At 38.1% G+C, this 18,403-nt stretch overlaps 1 protein-coding gene across 2 annotated transcripts in view; it reads right to left on the minus strand.

Moving 5' to 3' along the window:
- Positions 1–5,653: 5,653 nt before the first annotated feature.
- SPRED2 (sprouty related EVH1 domain containing 2) overlaps positions 5,654–18,403 on the minus strand; it is a 65,793-nt gene continuing 53,043 nt past the window's right edge. For both annotated transcript variants that reach the window (XM_072409570.1, XM_072409571.1), the window contains 2 exons: positions 16,974–17,120; positions 5,654–14,700 (listed from right to left, as the gene is read on the minus strand). In XM_072409570.1, coding sequence (XP_072265671.1) covers positions 14,053–14,700; positions 16,974–17,120 — 795 coding nt within the window. In that variant the 3' untranslated portion in view covers positions 5,654–14,052. The remainder of the gene's footprint in view (positions 14,701–16,973; positions 17,121–18,403) is intronic.

Raw genomic sequence — 18,403 nt, forward strand, 5'->3', positions numbered from 1 at the left:
TGGATTGGGTTCACATCAGTAAAACTTCGCCTAGTTTACTAAGCTAAATAGAAAATGCGATAATTCACTTTGTTTTGTGAACAGCCTATGATCCTTTAGTGACTCAAGCCCAATGTGTGATAAAACACATGACATACAGAACATTGGTGTGTGGGCTTGCCATTGTTCCTAATAGCACCCCAAACCCACCTTACTGGGCAACCCAAGAAAAGCAAGCACTACATTTCTGTGCAATGTGGTACCTTGAGCTAGAAAATTTCAATGAATGGGTTCCCAAATGCAATGCAAATATGTATTTATTTATTAGGCTCTTAAAAAGTATTGGAAATACTGGATCAGTGCAATAGCCAGCCATCTAACATTTTTAGAACTAAACTTTTAGGCAATGGAATTCTGTATATTCTTTTTAGTACTCTCATTATAGAATATCTAAAGCCCAACATTTTATTTTTAGCTTTTGATAAAGCAGGGAAGTGTTAAGACTTCAGTCAAGTTTGTATTACACCTTGTTTCCGTACTGCAAAGTCACAATAGGGCTCTTTTTGTGGGTACAGCTGTTTAATCATTTTATTTCCATTGATGTGTAAAGCTACGTACACGCGTCCAATGGTTCTCGGCCGATATCGGATGAGAATCTGGCATGTGTAAAGCGCCCGTCGTCGACCGTTCTGGCGAATCCACAGAAAATGTAACAACAGTCCTAATGCAAGGGAAGGTGGAGAGCGCACAAGCAGGTTGCAGCTTCATCACTCTCCCCCTTCCCTTTCCATAAAGCAGAATGGTGCTGTATGTTTAGCACTCGTTCATGTATCGTGTAGTCCTTTCCAAGGACAATAATTGCATGAGTGTACCCAGCTTTAGACGGGAAGTTGAGAAAGGTCTGGGATGGCCATATCAACAGGAAACTCCTAGATATGAGATTGTCACCCTATCAGTCTTGTCCTGACTATTTCTGGGTTAGTGTTAGAAACAGACCTCTGTAAGGGCAAAGTTCCTACTAAAAGTTTAATGCACTTTTCAAATTCTCTACCGAGAGTCACTTACATAACAATGGCCATCTCTGGCTCTCTGCCTAGACAACATAAGTGCAGCCTTGGGTACAAATGTAACCCATGGCAGCACACAGCTACCCCGACATTTTACATTTCAGGAACACATTCCTAAGTATATTAGTTTCTAAACTGCCACCATGCTTCCCAATGTAGCTGGGCCTTCACTGTTAGCTATGAGCAGTCTGTGCATTTTTCTTAATGCACTTTGCATCCAATCTGTTGTCAGTTTACCCTACTCTTCTAGTTTTCTGTTCTAGATGAACCAATGAAGTGTGGGTAGACTGCACCTTCTAAGAACTCTTGTGAGGCTCTGATTTTTTAGTTTAAATGTTTGAAACTAAGGCCAGCCAGTTGCCCGGATTAAAAGGAGGAACCACAGAGGAACCCCCAGGTCTCCCCAGCTTGAACCAAATATTTGGGTGCCAGTTGGAACAATGTTCCCCTAAAGTAGGGGTCTGAATGCCACCCAAAGACAGCTAAAATGATTTGTAGCCTCATGCTGACAAGTGGTGTTGTCTCATGAACTAAGCGGGCTTCAGTAAACCAGGAAGGTCAGTCATAAACCGCTCACGGAAACCTGGTTGAGAATGGCTGGACTAGAAGATTAAAAGTCTACAATCAGCACTGGATGTCACTTTAAAAGTTTGCAAAACAGAACGAGGAAACCTGCCCTATGAAAACAAGGCCAGTTGTGGACAACTCAAACATTTGTTAAAGAAACTTCTCTTCTTTTTCTTAATATTGTGTTTTTACTAGGAATATTTCTGAGGAAGGTGTTTGCATGAATTCCAAAACTGAAAGCTTGATCTAACCATAAGCAGGGCAAATTGTCAACTATAATAAATAGTTATTATTAAAATCTGCAAACTTTTTTTTTCATTTCACACGTTTTTCCATTTGTGGACTACCCTATTTCAAATTCACAAGCATCTTTGCTGGCATACTATCTAGCCTCAAGAGGAGGAAATGATTCTGGAGATAAAAAAAGCTCTTTATACCAAAAATTGAATCACAAGGCTTTCCACATATATTCTTTACCCATTGTCACCTTTGACCTGCAGCAGGCAAGTAAATGCATGGCAGCACACAGTGGTTAGGTGGCTAGCACTCTGGTTTTAATAGTACTAAGTTTGAATCTCGGCCAGGACACTACCTGCATATAGTTTATATGTTCTCTCCATGTTTGCAAGTTTCCTCCAACATCCCTAACACATACTAGTCGGTTATTTGGTGGTCTACCTCAATTGGCCTTAAAACCTGTTTTATATACCTGGATATGAGATTGTGAGCCCCTCTGGAGGATGTGACATGACTATAACTCAGGAGACTAATCTTGTACTATGACAACCTGGATTTGCAGTACTGGAAGCATTATTTATTGTCAGCCACTTAATAATAGCTATAATAATAATAAATTCCCAATTATGCCCCGGAGAAACAAAGAATATTTGTTTCTAAATTGAGAAATGGTGCTACCTCCTCCAATCCTGCTGCTTTAGTCACAGATTTACTAGTGTCAGTATAGAGAACACATTCCTGTAGCACAGTTGTGAACACATTGCCAATCTTCTCTCTTTACCAAAACTTTTCATTGAGTAATTATTGGACAAGTTTGTTTTTTAATCTGAAGTCAAAACCATTTTTAACCTGTATTTTGTAATTTTTAGGTATAGGTAATCTCTTAAGGGGGAAATAGAGGTGAAAATCTACCAGAAAGTCCTCAGGGGTATAAAAGGTAGAGGAACTCTATTTACTATCAAGCATTCCGTTAACATGATTGGATAATACGCCAAATACATTTTCCTTATTAGTGAGGTGCCCTGACCTTCTTTTATTATATTGGCAGCTAACTTTTCTACGGTAAATATAGCAAGATGATTCTATCTAGCTTAGCAATGTCTTAGAGAATCCATTTAAAATGTATAAATATTGCAGTCATGTGCAGAGCAAGACCAAAACAATCCAGATCTATATAAGGGCTAGATAAAAGATTGCTCAGACAGCTGCTCCTCACACTTGACCATCCGAAAGGAAATAGAAACCACCAGTTAAGTTTGGATCAGAACAGTGGTTTTAAGAGTATGCAATTACATGACAGCAACAGGAATACTGTGTTTACTGCCATGTAAACAGCTTATTTGAGGAGCGGTGGTTGGTTTGTAGTCTGATTTTGGCTGCAGGCTGAGATCATTCACTACATTATTAGATGTTAGAATGTGAGCCTTGCCTTTTGGCAAAAACTATAAATGAACTGGAGAGTGCCATATATTACTCATCCTCTTTGTGTCAAAACATATAAAAAGTTACTTGAGAAAAGGTTTCGTAACGACTTCAATTTTTTATTAATAAAGTGCTATTATAAAGCAGATCTTTAGGGAGCACACTGAACAACTCGCATCAGCCTTTGCCTTACAACAGCCTTTCTCAACATGTTTAACAAAGGAATCCTTGAAACAACTTTCAGAACTTAGGGAACCCCAGCTATAATTACTATATCAGGGCAGCATGGTGGCTCAGAGGTACTTTGGCCTTTGCAGCGCTAGGTCCCAGGTTTGAATCTCGGCCAGGACACCATCTGCATGGAGTTTGCAGGTTCTCTGCATGAGTTTCCTCCGAGTTCTCCGGTTTCCTCCCACATCCCAAAAACATGCAGGTTAATTGGCTTCCCCCCCAAAAATGACCTTAGAGGGACACATTGCTCCTGGAACCCCTAGCAAGCTCTGGAGGAACTCTGGTTGAGAAACATTGACCTTCATTAATACTGGGTACACATGTGCAATAGTTCACGCCTGATAATCAGCTCAGGGCCAATATCAGACGAACAACTGTCCTGGCTGATCGATGGATGACAATGATCGTAATGAAAGTGAAGGGGAGAGAGCCCAGCGGGGTGCTGCCCCCCCCCCCCCATAAAGCAGAGCGGTGCTGTATGTACAGCACTCGTTCATGCATCGTGAAAGATCCTTTCCAACGACAATGATTGCACATGTGTACATAGCCTAAAGGTTCTGAACTCCAGTCCTCAAGGGCTACATACAGGCTAGATTGTGGAATAAACAGTTACTTTCCCCACCTCCTAGATTGTAAGCTCTTCAGGGCAGGGTCCTTTCCTCCAGTGCGCTGTCTGTATTTGTCTGTCATTTGCAACCCCTATTCAATGTACAGTGCTGCGTAATATGTTGGCGCTATATAAATCTTGTTTATTAAAAATAAAAATATTTTAACCCCATCCAAATTTCTTTTTGCATTCACGGCAGTCTGTTAGAGAAATACTAAAATGTATGTTTAGAAACCCTACCAAGAACATGAATGCACCAAGCCATGTGCCATGGTATTACATTTTTTATATAGTGTAAGGGAAACAAAGCTAGTCAAAAGAAAACCTGGAAAAATTGAGAGGAGCATACAAACTTCATACTAACAAATTCCTTATGGACGTTAATCCAGGACACCAGCCTTGCAAGACAAGAGTACTGACCAGTAAAGTGCAATCTATGTGGGAATTTAATTTCAAGGCAAACCCAGGTAACCATTTAAATGAGTAATTTTATCAACGCTTCGTCTAAATCACATAGTAGAAGAGGATGAATTTTGGTAATTACATTATCAGGTTCAATCAATCTGTCTTCTGGGAGTAAAAATATCTAAACATAATAGTTTAGGAACTTAACTAGTTGAATTATTCATCATTATCAATGAAGAAGAAAGTTTGTAATTTCTGAACCTGGAGTATTCTATAAACAAATCTAGTATATAAAAAATACCATCTGTGGCTTAGTGCTACCCCAAGCGGGGGGGATGACAATAATAGACTCTCATATTTGAGAGCACTACCTTAATATAGAGTTTAGTGGACCAGCAGCTTTCTTCATACTTTTCTGAGATCGGATCACTAAAGCTTTTTTTTTGTTTTGTTTAATATGAAGACACTTCTTTGAATTCCTAACTTTTGTTTCTGATAATATCTTGTATTAGTGTTTTCAGTTGCTGTATCCCTAAAGTTAATGTGCACAAAGCTGGCGTTCTTCTATCATATCTTGTATCGCCATTTATTTGAAAACCAATGAAAATTATTGAAAAGAAAAAATATATGATCTGTAAAATTGTACAAAAAGGCACGGTGATCCATAGGATGTCATTATGCAACCACAATTCCAACCAATGTCACCTATTCCATTAAAGATGGGTAAATTTAGAAATAGGAGATCTACAATTGCAAGCAATTTTTCTAATGCTGTGTACTAGCAAGTAATACCATGGTTACTTGGATAACATTTTCTTTTTCTAAGCATGTATTAGGTGTTCATCTTCTTAAACCCATTTAATGATGGAAATTAGTTACCTGGCAAGCAGCTTATTAAAAGTGCACTGCGCATGGAGTAGTGTTGAGGGTAAACATTGTGTCCTATGAGTATAAATGAAATTTAGTGACATATACTACCCAAAACTGTTTCAGTACAGATAATAAAATTAGGGTGTGTGTGTTTTACCATCTTTGCTACAGCTCCGATATATCTGAACACTTAATATTTTCCTGTTAAAGAATCAAGAAATTCAGCATGTTGTTGAGCCATTGCAGACGTGAAATTAAGAGAACAACATTTATGTTGGAGTGCTTACACTTTATTGCAACTTCAATACACGTTGCCAATAGAAGAGGCACCTAAAATTACTATACATTTGTACATAAACTTAATAGTCACCAAACTTTTGAGATTTGTCAATAAAAAGTAACTTAAGACAAAAAACATTTCTCATATTATGTATTTGTATTTACATGGTAAAGCAATAACTACGTTGATCATACATATTAGAAACAATTAAAAAAGTTAACTAAAAATGTACATCATTACACTTGTATGTATAGGTTTGTTTTTACACAGAGGTAAAAATGCTTATAAAAAATTACTACAACAGGTTTTACTTATTAGTATACAGATACATAATGAATATACTGTTTAGGCACTTTCTTTTGTTAATGTAAGCAATAGCTGAAAGTAAAATAAACATAAAAACAAAACATTTATGTTCAAGACACAAACCATGTACAAAAACTGGTTAATCCCTTACCACAGATATAAAAAAATAAAATGTTTATGAGCAGTGTAGATTGATTGAAATGTATAATAATGTAAATTAAAGGATCTACAAACCATATACTCCTCCTTTCAATTGGAAAGATTTTATTTAAAACTCAACATTGTGTGATGAAAAGTATTTCTTAGAATATAACAGAAAACCTTAACAAACGTGTCCAAATTACAGTAAACAAAAAGTTGGCATTCCTAAACATTTGGGAAATATTCTTTTGGTCTGTTGGGGTTGGATTAGGTGAGGGTTTTTATGGGGAGCATTTTAGACATGATGTCCATGTTTGTTTTTTTAATGCTGTTGGAAATTGCACAAGACACCTGAAATCTATATTTATGATCTCTACCAAGTTACATAGTTCAGTATAAAAGGAAAATGTCAAAAATCAAGAAGGCTACTGCTGAAATGTTTTTTATTTTTTCCTGCAGGGTTGTAGAGGCGTAATATATCTGAATACAGGTTGTGTAATGTGTGAAACTTAAAACAAGTTCAAGAAACCTGCATTGCTTTAGGAACCCATGGGGCTTACTTTACTAAACGAGGAGATAATAACCTACGTGGTGATTTTGATTTATGTCATCTCTACAATCACAGCTGGACCACTGATGCTACCAACATGGATCTGCTAAAAGATGAATACCTAAATTGACATAATTTCACTGACTTGTTGGGTGATTTCAACATTCTGGCACCACAGCCAGCCCGCTAGATGGCTAAACCACATGTATCAGTGCTGCCAAATCCACACGTCACTTTGTCTATACAAAGGTATACCATGGGTAGGGATGCAATTCAATTATTTAGGAATGGATGCAAAATTCACATGATTAGTGTTGTTTTTGATTAAGTGATGGGATAGTCTTCAGAACTATGAAATGTTCTCAACTTTCAAAAAGTTGTAAACAAACTTTCTCTATGAAGTTGTCATTCTTGTTTGCTTGTGTGATAATGTCTAAAAACAAACCCTTGAGCATGCTGACGTACAGGCATTGTTTTCTAAAGCATTATTCACAGGCACCAAGTGATTTATATGGTCACATTTATTTCACAGAAAAAAATGAGCTTTGCATTGTACACAAAAAGAAAGAAAATCAGTGAAATGGCCGTTGCTACAAATACTGGGAGTGGTTTATGAATGGTTTTATAAATCTAGAGCACAGAACAGATGGAGAGAAAATAATCAAAAAGTCTGCATTACAAAGTTTATTACATCAGCAGCAGAGGAGTTAATGGAGCACAAGGAATGGTGATGGCAATGGCTGAAAAGACACAAACTTGAATGAAATGCTTAAAGTGAAACATTAACTTGTTTTTTATTTTTAGACTGAAAGGATACAATTTAAACCTCTGTCTGTTTTTTTATTGCATCATTCAAGTTTGGAAAATTCAACATCATTACCTTGTAACTCAGACAGCAGTAATATTAGATGAAATGATTTCTAGTTAAGATTTTCGTTCAAATGGCATCATGAACTCTACCCATACAAATTGGCATCACTATCCTGCAGCCTCCTTTTGCTGCATAGGAGGTCACCTTAATCCACCAATCAGCAGTGTTCTCCCCAGCCACTTTTAGCCGGGAGCACCACCCAGCACTTTTCAGTAACCACCCGGCTGCTTTTGGCTGGTTACTGATGAGTTCGGTCACAATACAAGGGCTGCCACCCACACACAATTTCTTCCCACACGGCTTAAAAAAATTTCTGGGTTTAATGCTGCACAGGATACATGAGAGAATATACACAAGACCCAGAACTGGAAGAAATAAGTCTGTCTCCCAATAGCAGCTGGAAGTAAATTCCTCTGTACTAAACAAACCCTATAAACAGACCCTGGGAGGCATTAGGTTGTTGTACGCCTTTTTTATCCAGATGGTATGAGGCCTACAATACCATTCCTTACATTTCTCAGACCACAGTGCCAAGGCCACATAAGTATGTGCACTTTAAAAGTAGTATTCTATTAAAGAGAACCACCTAAAGAAACAAGACCAAAATGAATATATTCCACGAACTGAAGACACCAACAAGTACATACACATACCTTTACAAGCAACAAAACTAATTCTTACGACAGTTGGGGTGATTACTGTATGCTGACATTAGCTAGATCTAGCATTCTGACATCTACAAGCCACTCAAAATGTAATGAAGGCATCACTGTAACCAATCAGGTGGTGTCTGCAATGTTTTGTGGGACGCCAGGAGAGTGTGCAAGTGCCAACTTCAGAGCGTTTGTTGCACTTTATGCACAAAAAAGTTTAATCTACTAGTAAAATGTGTGTGCTGATACTTTTTGGTGTCTGCTCTTTAAAGTTATATAAGGCTTACATCACTGATGCCATGCCAGGTTCAGTTTACAAATCTGTCCAATGTTTAGGCCAAATATATATATATAAATATATAAATGTCACAAGCTTTCCATTCCTAATGATAGGATGAAGTACAGGATGTAGACAAACACGATCATTGCTCACCAACCACACTATATGACTGTAGTGTGTAGAAACCACAAAGAACACATGCAATAAAAGAAACATGTTGTTCCCCATTAGGGGCCCCGCATTTCAGCCAAACACAAATCCACAATCTAGAAGGAAATACTAGATACTGTAGTTACTCAAGCAGGTAACCAAGGAAAATCAAAATTCTTGGCATCAAAAAACAAAAAAAAATTAAGACTAAAAATGTGCAATCAGAGGGTGGGGAAAAGGCACGCACCTGCTGGCCATTTACTGCAAGAAGACATTATGGCAGGAACAGAAATGGCAACTTTCATAAGCCAGTCCCCAGCTACCTCATAATATTTAGATTGTACTATGCTAGTAATCTAGAGTTGTCTCAAGATATATATAATATATATATATATAATTATATTTATATTTTACATATACAAAAATTATTTGGCTACTCTTGTAATAGGTTTAGTTAAAAAAAAAAAAGGTTAAGTTTACTCTTCTTCTTCTTATTTATAGAGCTCAAAGACAAAACATAGTTCAAAGTAATATAATAAAACTCTTAATTAAGAACTCTAATTTTTATCTATGCCAGTCAAAACTGCAAACTACGTTTTTCTGATCTTTCTGAAGTTCAGTTACATTACAGCAGTATGATGTACAAAAAGCATGGACAACATGGCCGACTTAAAGGAAAATTTGAACATATGTCTAGAGGCAGGGGAAGACCTAAAGCAGCAAAATTTGAGTTCCTGTGTTCACCTGGTTTGGTTGTTGGATAATCTTACACTTCTATTGCCCGTTATGGGTTCTAAATACATTTTCTAAAACAAGACCAATGTTTAGGACATTACCACCGCTCTTGTCCCCCGCTGCCTCCAAACACTGGATAATCAGTAGTTCTGCTTTATATTTAGGACATATTGAACCTCACACATCAGTTTCTACTTGTCAGTAGCAGCCAAAATAAATTTCCAATCTGATTTTTAAATTAGGCTAGAAAAATAAAATAAGAACTTTAGAAGGTAGGTAAAGCAACAGAGAGGAACCTTTGAGACATTTCAATGTTGAGGGCTATTACTTTTATCTTTTCACAAAATGTTTTTAATTCCATCTCCAGAATCCTTCATTTATAGATTTCTATTTCCATTTTCCCAATAAAAACGGAACAAAAGTTCCATGTGTATATGATCAGGCAAGTAATTCTTAAAGAAGGGGATAGGCGATGTCCCTTCTGCAATGATCGCTCTTACCTGCCTGATCACTGCAGGTTTGCTGGCAATAAAGCAGAGTTGTGCAAGGCGTCAGATTTGATTACCAGGATAACCGTCATTCCCGGGGAATGAATAAACTCCCACGTGCTGGCCGAAGATTGCAAAGAGGAAGTGAAGAAAGAAGACGGCCATGCCCTGCAAGGGAACAGGCAAAGGTAAGTAATGTGGGGTTTAGTTCCGCTTTAGGGTCTTAAGTATTTTGAAGAATGAAATTGTATATATAAAAGGGTAACTAATGGTATATCACAGTGCTTCTCGAACTTTTTAACATGGGGGAACTCTTGAAATACCTTTCAGTTTTTAGGGAACCCATGACAATATCCACAGCTCACAGTATATTAGCCTGGTGGTCATTGGAGAGAATTCCTTTTATGTTGCTGGTTATTGGGAAGAAGACCCTTGCAGATAGCCAAAGAGATCTTTGGTGTCAGTGGCAAAAATTGCTCATTGCTCAAGGAATTCCTATCAACCTCTAGAACCCTGGTTGAAAAATGAAAAAAAAGATCTTGCAGGATAAGTTGTAAAAAAAAAAATAAAAAAAAAAAGTGCTCCGGGTGAGTCACCAAAACTTTCCCATCTCACACTTGCCTACTGCAAGAGTGGAACTGGACACCGTTCCAGATTGTTGTCAAAATCAAAAAATGTTTTTTTCCTCTTTGATTGCAGTCTAGCCCTGTATTTTACAACCTTACTTATACATACATTCCTTTATAAAAGGTGAGAAATACCAAATAACATTTGATTTATAAGTACATTTATAATTAGTACCAATTAAATGTTCGCATTAATAATTTGATAAACCACCAAACCACCTAAAATAACTAATCCTTGTGGTAACACAGAATAAAACCAATAATCTATTGTCAAAAAAGAAGTAAGCCCAGCTACCTGATAACCATGTGTGCTATCAACATGTTCAGGTTACAAATGGACCAGTCACCGGGGGCAAATATGTATTTAGAGAGCCGTAGAACCTGCCGCTTTTGTGGGAAAAGGCATAAAAAAGTTAGGCACTACAATTTTTAGTTGAACAGGCTCCAATTTGTATAATCATTCAAGTGGTAACCAGGATGATTCAGGTTGGGCCAATATGGCTGAACAGGTAATTCTAGGCAGGGTAAGGACATAATTGCTTCTATATACTCACACCTGCTGAAACAAGAATTAGGGGTCAAAAGAGATGTCGGTCAACATGCATTTAGGGACAAGCAGATAGCCAATCAAAAACTGCAGCCAAATCTGATCAAGTCCATTTTAATTCCCAAATGCTTTTGTTACATAAGCAAGTGTGGCACATCTGCAACCAGACTATTAAATGGTAAAAGCAGGACAACATCAAATGTAGGGGGCAATAAAATATAACATACCCCAATTGTTCCAGCTCTGAGATCTCCTCACTTTAAAATGTCTAATATAGATGTTGTGATTTAGATTATTACATCGTTTTAATTAGATTTCAGTTTTAAACAGACCTGGTAGTAAAGTACAAGGTCTGCATATACTGTTTGGTCTCATTCCTCCTATCACCCAGTAGATGTACCATTATTAAAAAAAAAAGTTATGGTCTCACACACTGAGGCAGCAGCCTTCTTACCCCGCCTACAGTGATGGCTGTCGGTGGCAGGCACTTGAGGCAGCAAATTTTTGTTTTTTGGGGGGGAATTCAATTTTGTACAGATGGACCTAAATAGATAAAAAGCACTGGGTACATTGGGAAACAGATGAGAAGAATGCTCACCTGTAGCCAAGAAATGGGTGCCAAGGCAAAAAAAAACAAAAAACATTTTGGGCCCATTCACATATATGTGCTGCTGCCACATGGTTTATCTTGTGTTGTGTGATGTGGTGTCATTTAGTTCTAATAGCACTTCAACACGTGCTACAAAGCAGTACACTACAACACAACAACACAACACAACTGTGTTGCAGTATGCCCCTGAAAAGAGTGTGTGGGTACAATTTTAGACCATTGGGAACCCCATTCAAATGGGCTTCCCTATTGTGGTAAAGGACAGGCAGGCACATGGGCTGAAGTAGCAAATAAATATAAATGAGCCCCAGGAATTACAGGTGGAACTTCAGAGGTTGTATCAAATGACTGTCCACAGGAACAAGGTCTTTTAGCACCCAAGGAGAAAAATAAAAATGCCACCTCTATCTCCCTATTAAGCTGTGAACTATTTCTGCAGCAAAAGTTGCATGTCCTGCGATTTTTTCAACCCCATCGCCACGAGTACACCGCTACCTCCTCAGCCCTGGTTTTCCATAATCTATGGCTTCTAGGTTTACTTGGCCATGGGCCGTTTACTTGGCATAGGATGGCCCATGATTTTGGCCTATGCAAAACACTTCAGCAGCTACAATGTGTGCCAGAATTTGGTAACTAAACAAAAGGACTAAAAAGGAGCAGATAAAGGGTTCATCAACCACAGAGGTTTTTAGGACTAGTTCACATAGACTGTTTTGCAGAGGTTGTACTGTCGGCCAGCTGCTTATCTACTACTACTCCATGTTGCTGAAACAAATTGTTTTTTCAATTGTAAGCTGTGGCAGATGTTTGCAGTACATCCCGCAGGAACGTAGAAGATACTACTTGAAGTATCTTTTTAGGCTGTGGCTTGAATAGACAACTTACTGTCAAACACATCTTGCCTGCCAGTTGCTAGAACTAGAGGCAACAAGGTTTGATGAGGCTGAAAATACATGCAGCTGTAACCGCACCACTTTACAACAGTCCAAGTGAACTAGCTCTTACTTTAATGGAGGTCAGTTGCTCACATCCCCCCAACCACCAAATCCAGACCTTCAAAACAAAATTGGATATATATATATCTGTATGCATAAGGAAGGAAAATTTATGCAGTTGGAGCAATTACTACTTTTTTTATCAAAAATTGTATAAAATAGGTGATACAATCAGTCTTACAACATCAACATATTTGTACTTTTTTCTATATCATCACAGTCTTCTTTAACATAGGAGCAATATTTTTTTAATTTATATTTGATAATTTATATTTGATAATTTATTAAACACAACTGCTGCAATACAATAGAACTTTCCAAAACTTTTAGAACCTTCCAGAAACTTTTTGTTTCAAACTTAGGCATATTCAGTTAAGAAGTACGAGGAACTATGGAAACGGGCAGTAAAGTAAAGATGATCTGATAGGTTGCTATGGGTTATTATATAAAAAATTTTTTTGTCTTACTGAATATGCTTATTAGTGTTTTTCAAAGGAAATAAATGCTTGGTTATGGGGAAATTAAACCTAGGTTGCCTAATCTAGGACACTTACAGAATACTTAAATTCCCTTTTCCAATAGAAAGATAATCATCATTATGGATGAAAGACCATGACTTTATAGCTCCTGTAATTAAAGGGAGCACACAGGTACAAATGAATTAAAGTTTTATATTACTGACATATTTAAAGAGGACTAAGTGCCATTTTGTTTGTATGTCCAACACACCAAAATGGCAAAGTCACTATAAATAAAAGTTTTGTGCAAAGGCCATTACAAGGAGTGTACTAACTGATAGATCATAATGAATCCTGTATAAATTAAGAAAGGATTGGAGGTAAAATTAGTCAACCAGAACAGAAACTGACAATAGATGAGAACACACACACACACAGAGGGGAAATAAAGAAATGGTAATGGACGTCAAATACTACATATGCATAAATAAGCTGGTTTTGGCATAATAGAGAAATAGCAATACTGCATTATGGTACTCTTGTTACCCATGTTATAGGTGATAAGCACAGAATACCGGATTGCAGGTTAAAATACTCATTAGATCTACATTACCCTTTTTCTTCCAGGGCTTTTCAGACTCCTATCTTTTTAAACAGAGTCTGAATATCACTCTACTGGAAGTGCAAAATCAAAAAAAATTCTATTTACAAGTGACATTAGACTGTCAAAACAGCTTGACAGATTCAGCATCTCAACACTCCATCACTCATTCTTTATCCAAGCTTTCTTGCAATTGGTTTAGTATTCCATCTTTTCAAACAGAAGGGAGTTTGATAAAAGGCCAATCTGAGGCTGCTGTGGCCGGCTTTTTTATGTTTAGGAACATGTTGGCCGCCTTGTGGAGGTATTTTGTCCACAAACCCTTCCCGGCAAACCGTGAAAGTAATGCAAAACCAAGTCCCAGACTAGCACGAGGTCACCCCACTGCTTTGTGTTTGCCCCCACAGCATCCGCACATTACACCACAGTTATAGCAAGCTCGTAGTGGGAGGTAACAGCACATGCCAGGTGCAATGATTGACAAAGGGATGAGCAGCATCCATCGAAGGCAAAACTTTTCATCGCTAGTGTCACAAGAACACGCGTCTGTATAGTCTCCTTCTGAGTCCGACATGCAGTGGTAAAGAACACAGTCTGCAAACCCCATGCAGCTGATTCGTCGTATGCAGGTTCGGACTGAATCTGGGGCATCCTGGCACTGCCCTCTACCATTCTCATCATGGTTGAACATGTCCCTGCAATACACACATCTGGACCTCTCACCGTCTTTTCTTCTAGGCTTGCATCGGCTGGGCTGTGTGTTTATCACTGGACCCTTGAGATCCTTGCACATACCAAAGTCTGTGTGGTCTACGTATGGGTAGTTGTAATCGTGCTTTGAGGTTTCACTTTTGGCAAATCGCACGTAAGAGTCAGTGTTCTCAGTTTCAGGGTATTTGCGATGTATAGGTGCCTGGCGGTAATCCTCATAACCAGTGAGCCAGTTTCTTTCCCTTGGGTTGATGCGCACAATTTCATCGTCATCGTCTGGAAAGCTGACGTGCCGTGGAGGCCTGGGTAATGACTGAAAGGCACAAAAGGAACACAATCAATACAAATCAATTTTTATTTGTCAAAGAGCAATTGAAAAAATCATTACTGCAAATACCACCTAGGAAACACTGTTTGGTCAGAAAATTTAATGTGTAATTAGTGAAGAATGAGCTAGGCTTTCAACAATCTTCTTAGAAGGGCTGCCTTCTCTTGCCATTCTATTTGTGCTGAGAAACCTCCTGAGCAATGTCTACATGTTTCCAGGGGTCCCTATAAAAAAATGTCATTTTACATAACCATTGGCTGTTCCTGGAATGTACATGTTTTCAACAGACTGGGATAGGTAGGGATGAAAATACTTTTTATATGAATATTTTTTTTTTTGGTAGGGGTAGGAATTTGTGGTAGGGTAATTTTTAATTTATGGGTATTTTGTATGAAAACAGCCAGACATTTCAGAATTGATATGAACAAAACCCACTAGTAAGCACTGCATTACAGTCTAAAGCTACGTACACACGTCAGATTTTTATCGCCCGATAATCGGCATCGGCCAATTATCGGGCGAAAATCTGCCGTGTGTACAGTCGGTGTCGTCCATCGTCCGGACGACCGACCTGCCGGATCCACGGACGATGGACGACAGCCGATCCAAAGGGAAGGGGAGAGCGCGCAGCAGGGTGCCGCTCCGTCGCTCTCCCCCTCCCCTCTCCATAGAGCATGAACGGTGCTGTATGTACAGCACTGTTCATGCATCGTGCACTCCCTTGTCGTTGGAAAGGATCGTGAAAGATCCTTTCCAACAACAAAAATTGGAAGTGTGTACGCAGCTTTACAAAATATGAGCTGTGTATTTAGTAAATATCCAAACAAGATAGGCTTATCAAGTGCACAAATAGAAGGACTAGTCCAAAATTGGATGTATATTACATGCTCTTTCAGAAAGTTGTCTACACAATTGTACACAGTGCCTTCCACTATCAGCATATACAGTGGATATATTAAAAAAAAAAATAATTCCGCTACAAAATATTTCCCTTCACATTTTGATTGTCACCTTGAAATAAAGACAAACGCAGAAAAAAGATATTTCCAGCCGTAAATAACTCATATATGCCATATAAAACATATATGTTATAAACATATAACATCCAAGACATATATACAGCAACAGTTCAGGAAAAAGCATTCACAGAGATTGATGACGGATCCTATGTCAGTACTTTGTGGAAATAGCTTTTGCTTTGGTATACTTCTGTACCAATTTTACATATCTAGACTGAAATATTTGCCCAGCCTTCTTTACAAACTCAAATCAAACTCTGTCAAATTGGATGGTGACTGCTTGTTAATCCACAGTTTTTTAATAGGATTGGGCATGGGCTTCGACGAAGCCATTCACTTTTTGACCTTTAGGTCATCGCCATGTGGGAAGTTGAACCTTCTTCCCACTGACAACTTTCAAGGGGCAGCAGGTTTTTCTCAAGAATTTGATGTTTTTTTTCCCCCTCATTTTCTTTCTATCCTGATAAGTGTCCCAGCTCCTGCTGAAGGTAAACACCCCATAACAGGGTGCATTTTGACAAAGCTTGATTAAAACAATGTGGCCTTTCTTCTTTGTTGCAACTCTCCCAGACAAACCTCACTTGTGATATTGTAGTCACATGACCACACTTTGCCATAAATTCCTAAAACTGTTTCCTCGTTAACCACAAATTTCCTTCTCGCTATTCCAATTTGGAAGGTCCAAGCAGTTCAAAACCCTTTCCACTTCCCAATTATATATTTTCTGTGTTCCAAGGGATTGATAAAGCCTTTGAAATATTCTGGTACCCATCTCCTGACTTTGACCACAAATTTACCCCTGAGAGCTTCTTGCCAAACTACGAATTGATTGATTTCAGTCAAACTACCAAGCTCCAGGAATGTATGTTTATATGCAAAACTAAAAAAAAAGTCTACACAGGATCAAAGGTGGAAAGTAGCTTGGTGTACGAAATAAAAGGTGATCACTCACCTGAGTGAGTTTACAATGTTTTTTTAAGCGGGGGGTGGGGGTGATCCATTATCAATTTATCAAGTTCTGTATTATTTTTTGTTTTAAATTATTATTCTGAACTGTTGCTATTATTTACTTCACATGAATGTTAAAAGTTGCATGGAGTAAATACAACCGAAATTATATATTGTCTGTCTATTTCAGGCTGCAAAATGAAAAATGTAAAACAATTTTAAGGGCCACATTTTTTTTTACCCACTGCAATATGATAGAAAGAACAGCTATTACAGAATTAATCTCCTTACTTGTTCTGGATTGTAGTGTTCCAAGGTGTAAGGATCGATGTGGCTCAGGGTGCTATATCGACAGCGTCCGCTCGTCAAAGGAGATGAGATTGTCCTTACTGGTGCTTCCCTCTTCTGTGACGAGTTTGAAGAGCTATCTGTGCCAGTCTGAAAGAGAGACAAAGCAATTTCTTATCAAGGTGACACAGACTTAAACTGGAACTACTTCAAACTGTAATTTGAGCAAATAAGACCTAGAAGACGCTTTGATGTTTTGTCCAAAGATGTTTAGAAGGTCAACAGCAATAATAGCTGGGTGTCTTTTGTAATGGCTATGTTGCTTTGAAGTCTGAAAGTTATAATAATAGTTATTCTAATCACAGTATTCACTGTTTTTATGGTTCATAATCTGATTATTACAGCAAAATTAGTGAATGAAGACTATTACTATAAGTTGTACATACAATTATTTACAATTTTATTGATGACATTTACTGTAGAGGACTTTGAGAATGCTACGCCAGGGGGGAAATTCTCTCCGGTCGTCTGGAAACTTTCAGTGAAGGGGCTGCTATAGAATCACCCTTTATAGAAATACGTGGTGTATGGGGATACACAGCTTGTAAAATATTTCAGTGCTTTTGTGAGCCCCTTCGGGGCAAAGTGAAAAACTATTCAGACCATATCTTTTAAACCTTTTTGACCGTAAATTTTAAAGCCATGATATTTTATTTCACAGCAAGAGAAGATGATCACACTGCTTGCCAATAGGTTTCAATGTATGTTTATTATTATAGGGGGACTGTGGAATATATTAGGAATATACAAGAAGCAATAGCATAAATACCCAAACAGTCCACGTGATGGGAGGCAAGTTACACACCTCAAAACTTTAGGACATTTGCTGATTTTCAGTTTAGCAAATATGATAAAAGAAGGAGAAGATATAAACTGGAATCTGTAAAACTTACATTATTTCAAGTATTTATTAAGGGTCATCTAAGCAGAGGCTGAGGGCTGATACTCAAATAAAAGCCCCCCAACTATCATTTGTAGCCTCCCCCTAACATTTGACCCCCATTTTAAGTACATAAGTCATTTCTGCAATCTAAAAATTAGTTTTATTGAGTTTCAAGATAACAGCCATTTAGAACATCTATGTCCACATTCCAGCCTTTAACACAAAGCAGGGAGAGCCTGGGCACACAGTTGTGGTTTGTGAAACATGAATCACAGCCCGCATCGCTTTCCTCCGTCAAGAAGCACAATCATTTATAGGAACATCCGAGGTCGAGGCCACCAGCAGAGACCAGGAAACATCCTCCCCCCTTTTCCTCCTTGCTGCATACAAAGATAGCTGTGGTCCTGGTAAACAAGGAATGGTATTATCTGAAATAACCTGGATGAGCCAATAAGTAGTATTCTCTGGATGAATTCCTGGGCAAGAATAT

This window comes from Pyxicephalus adspersus, chromosome 4, assembly GCF_032062135.1.
Source record: "Pyxicephalus adspersus chromosome 4, UCB_Pads_2.0, whole genome shotgun sequence".
NCBI classification, from domain to species: domain Eukaryota; kingdom Metazoa; phylum Chordata; class Amphibia; order Anura; family Pyxicephalidae; genus Pyxicephalus; species Pyxicephalus adspersus.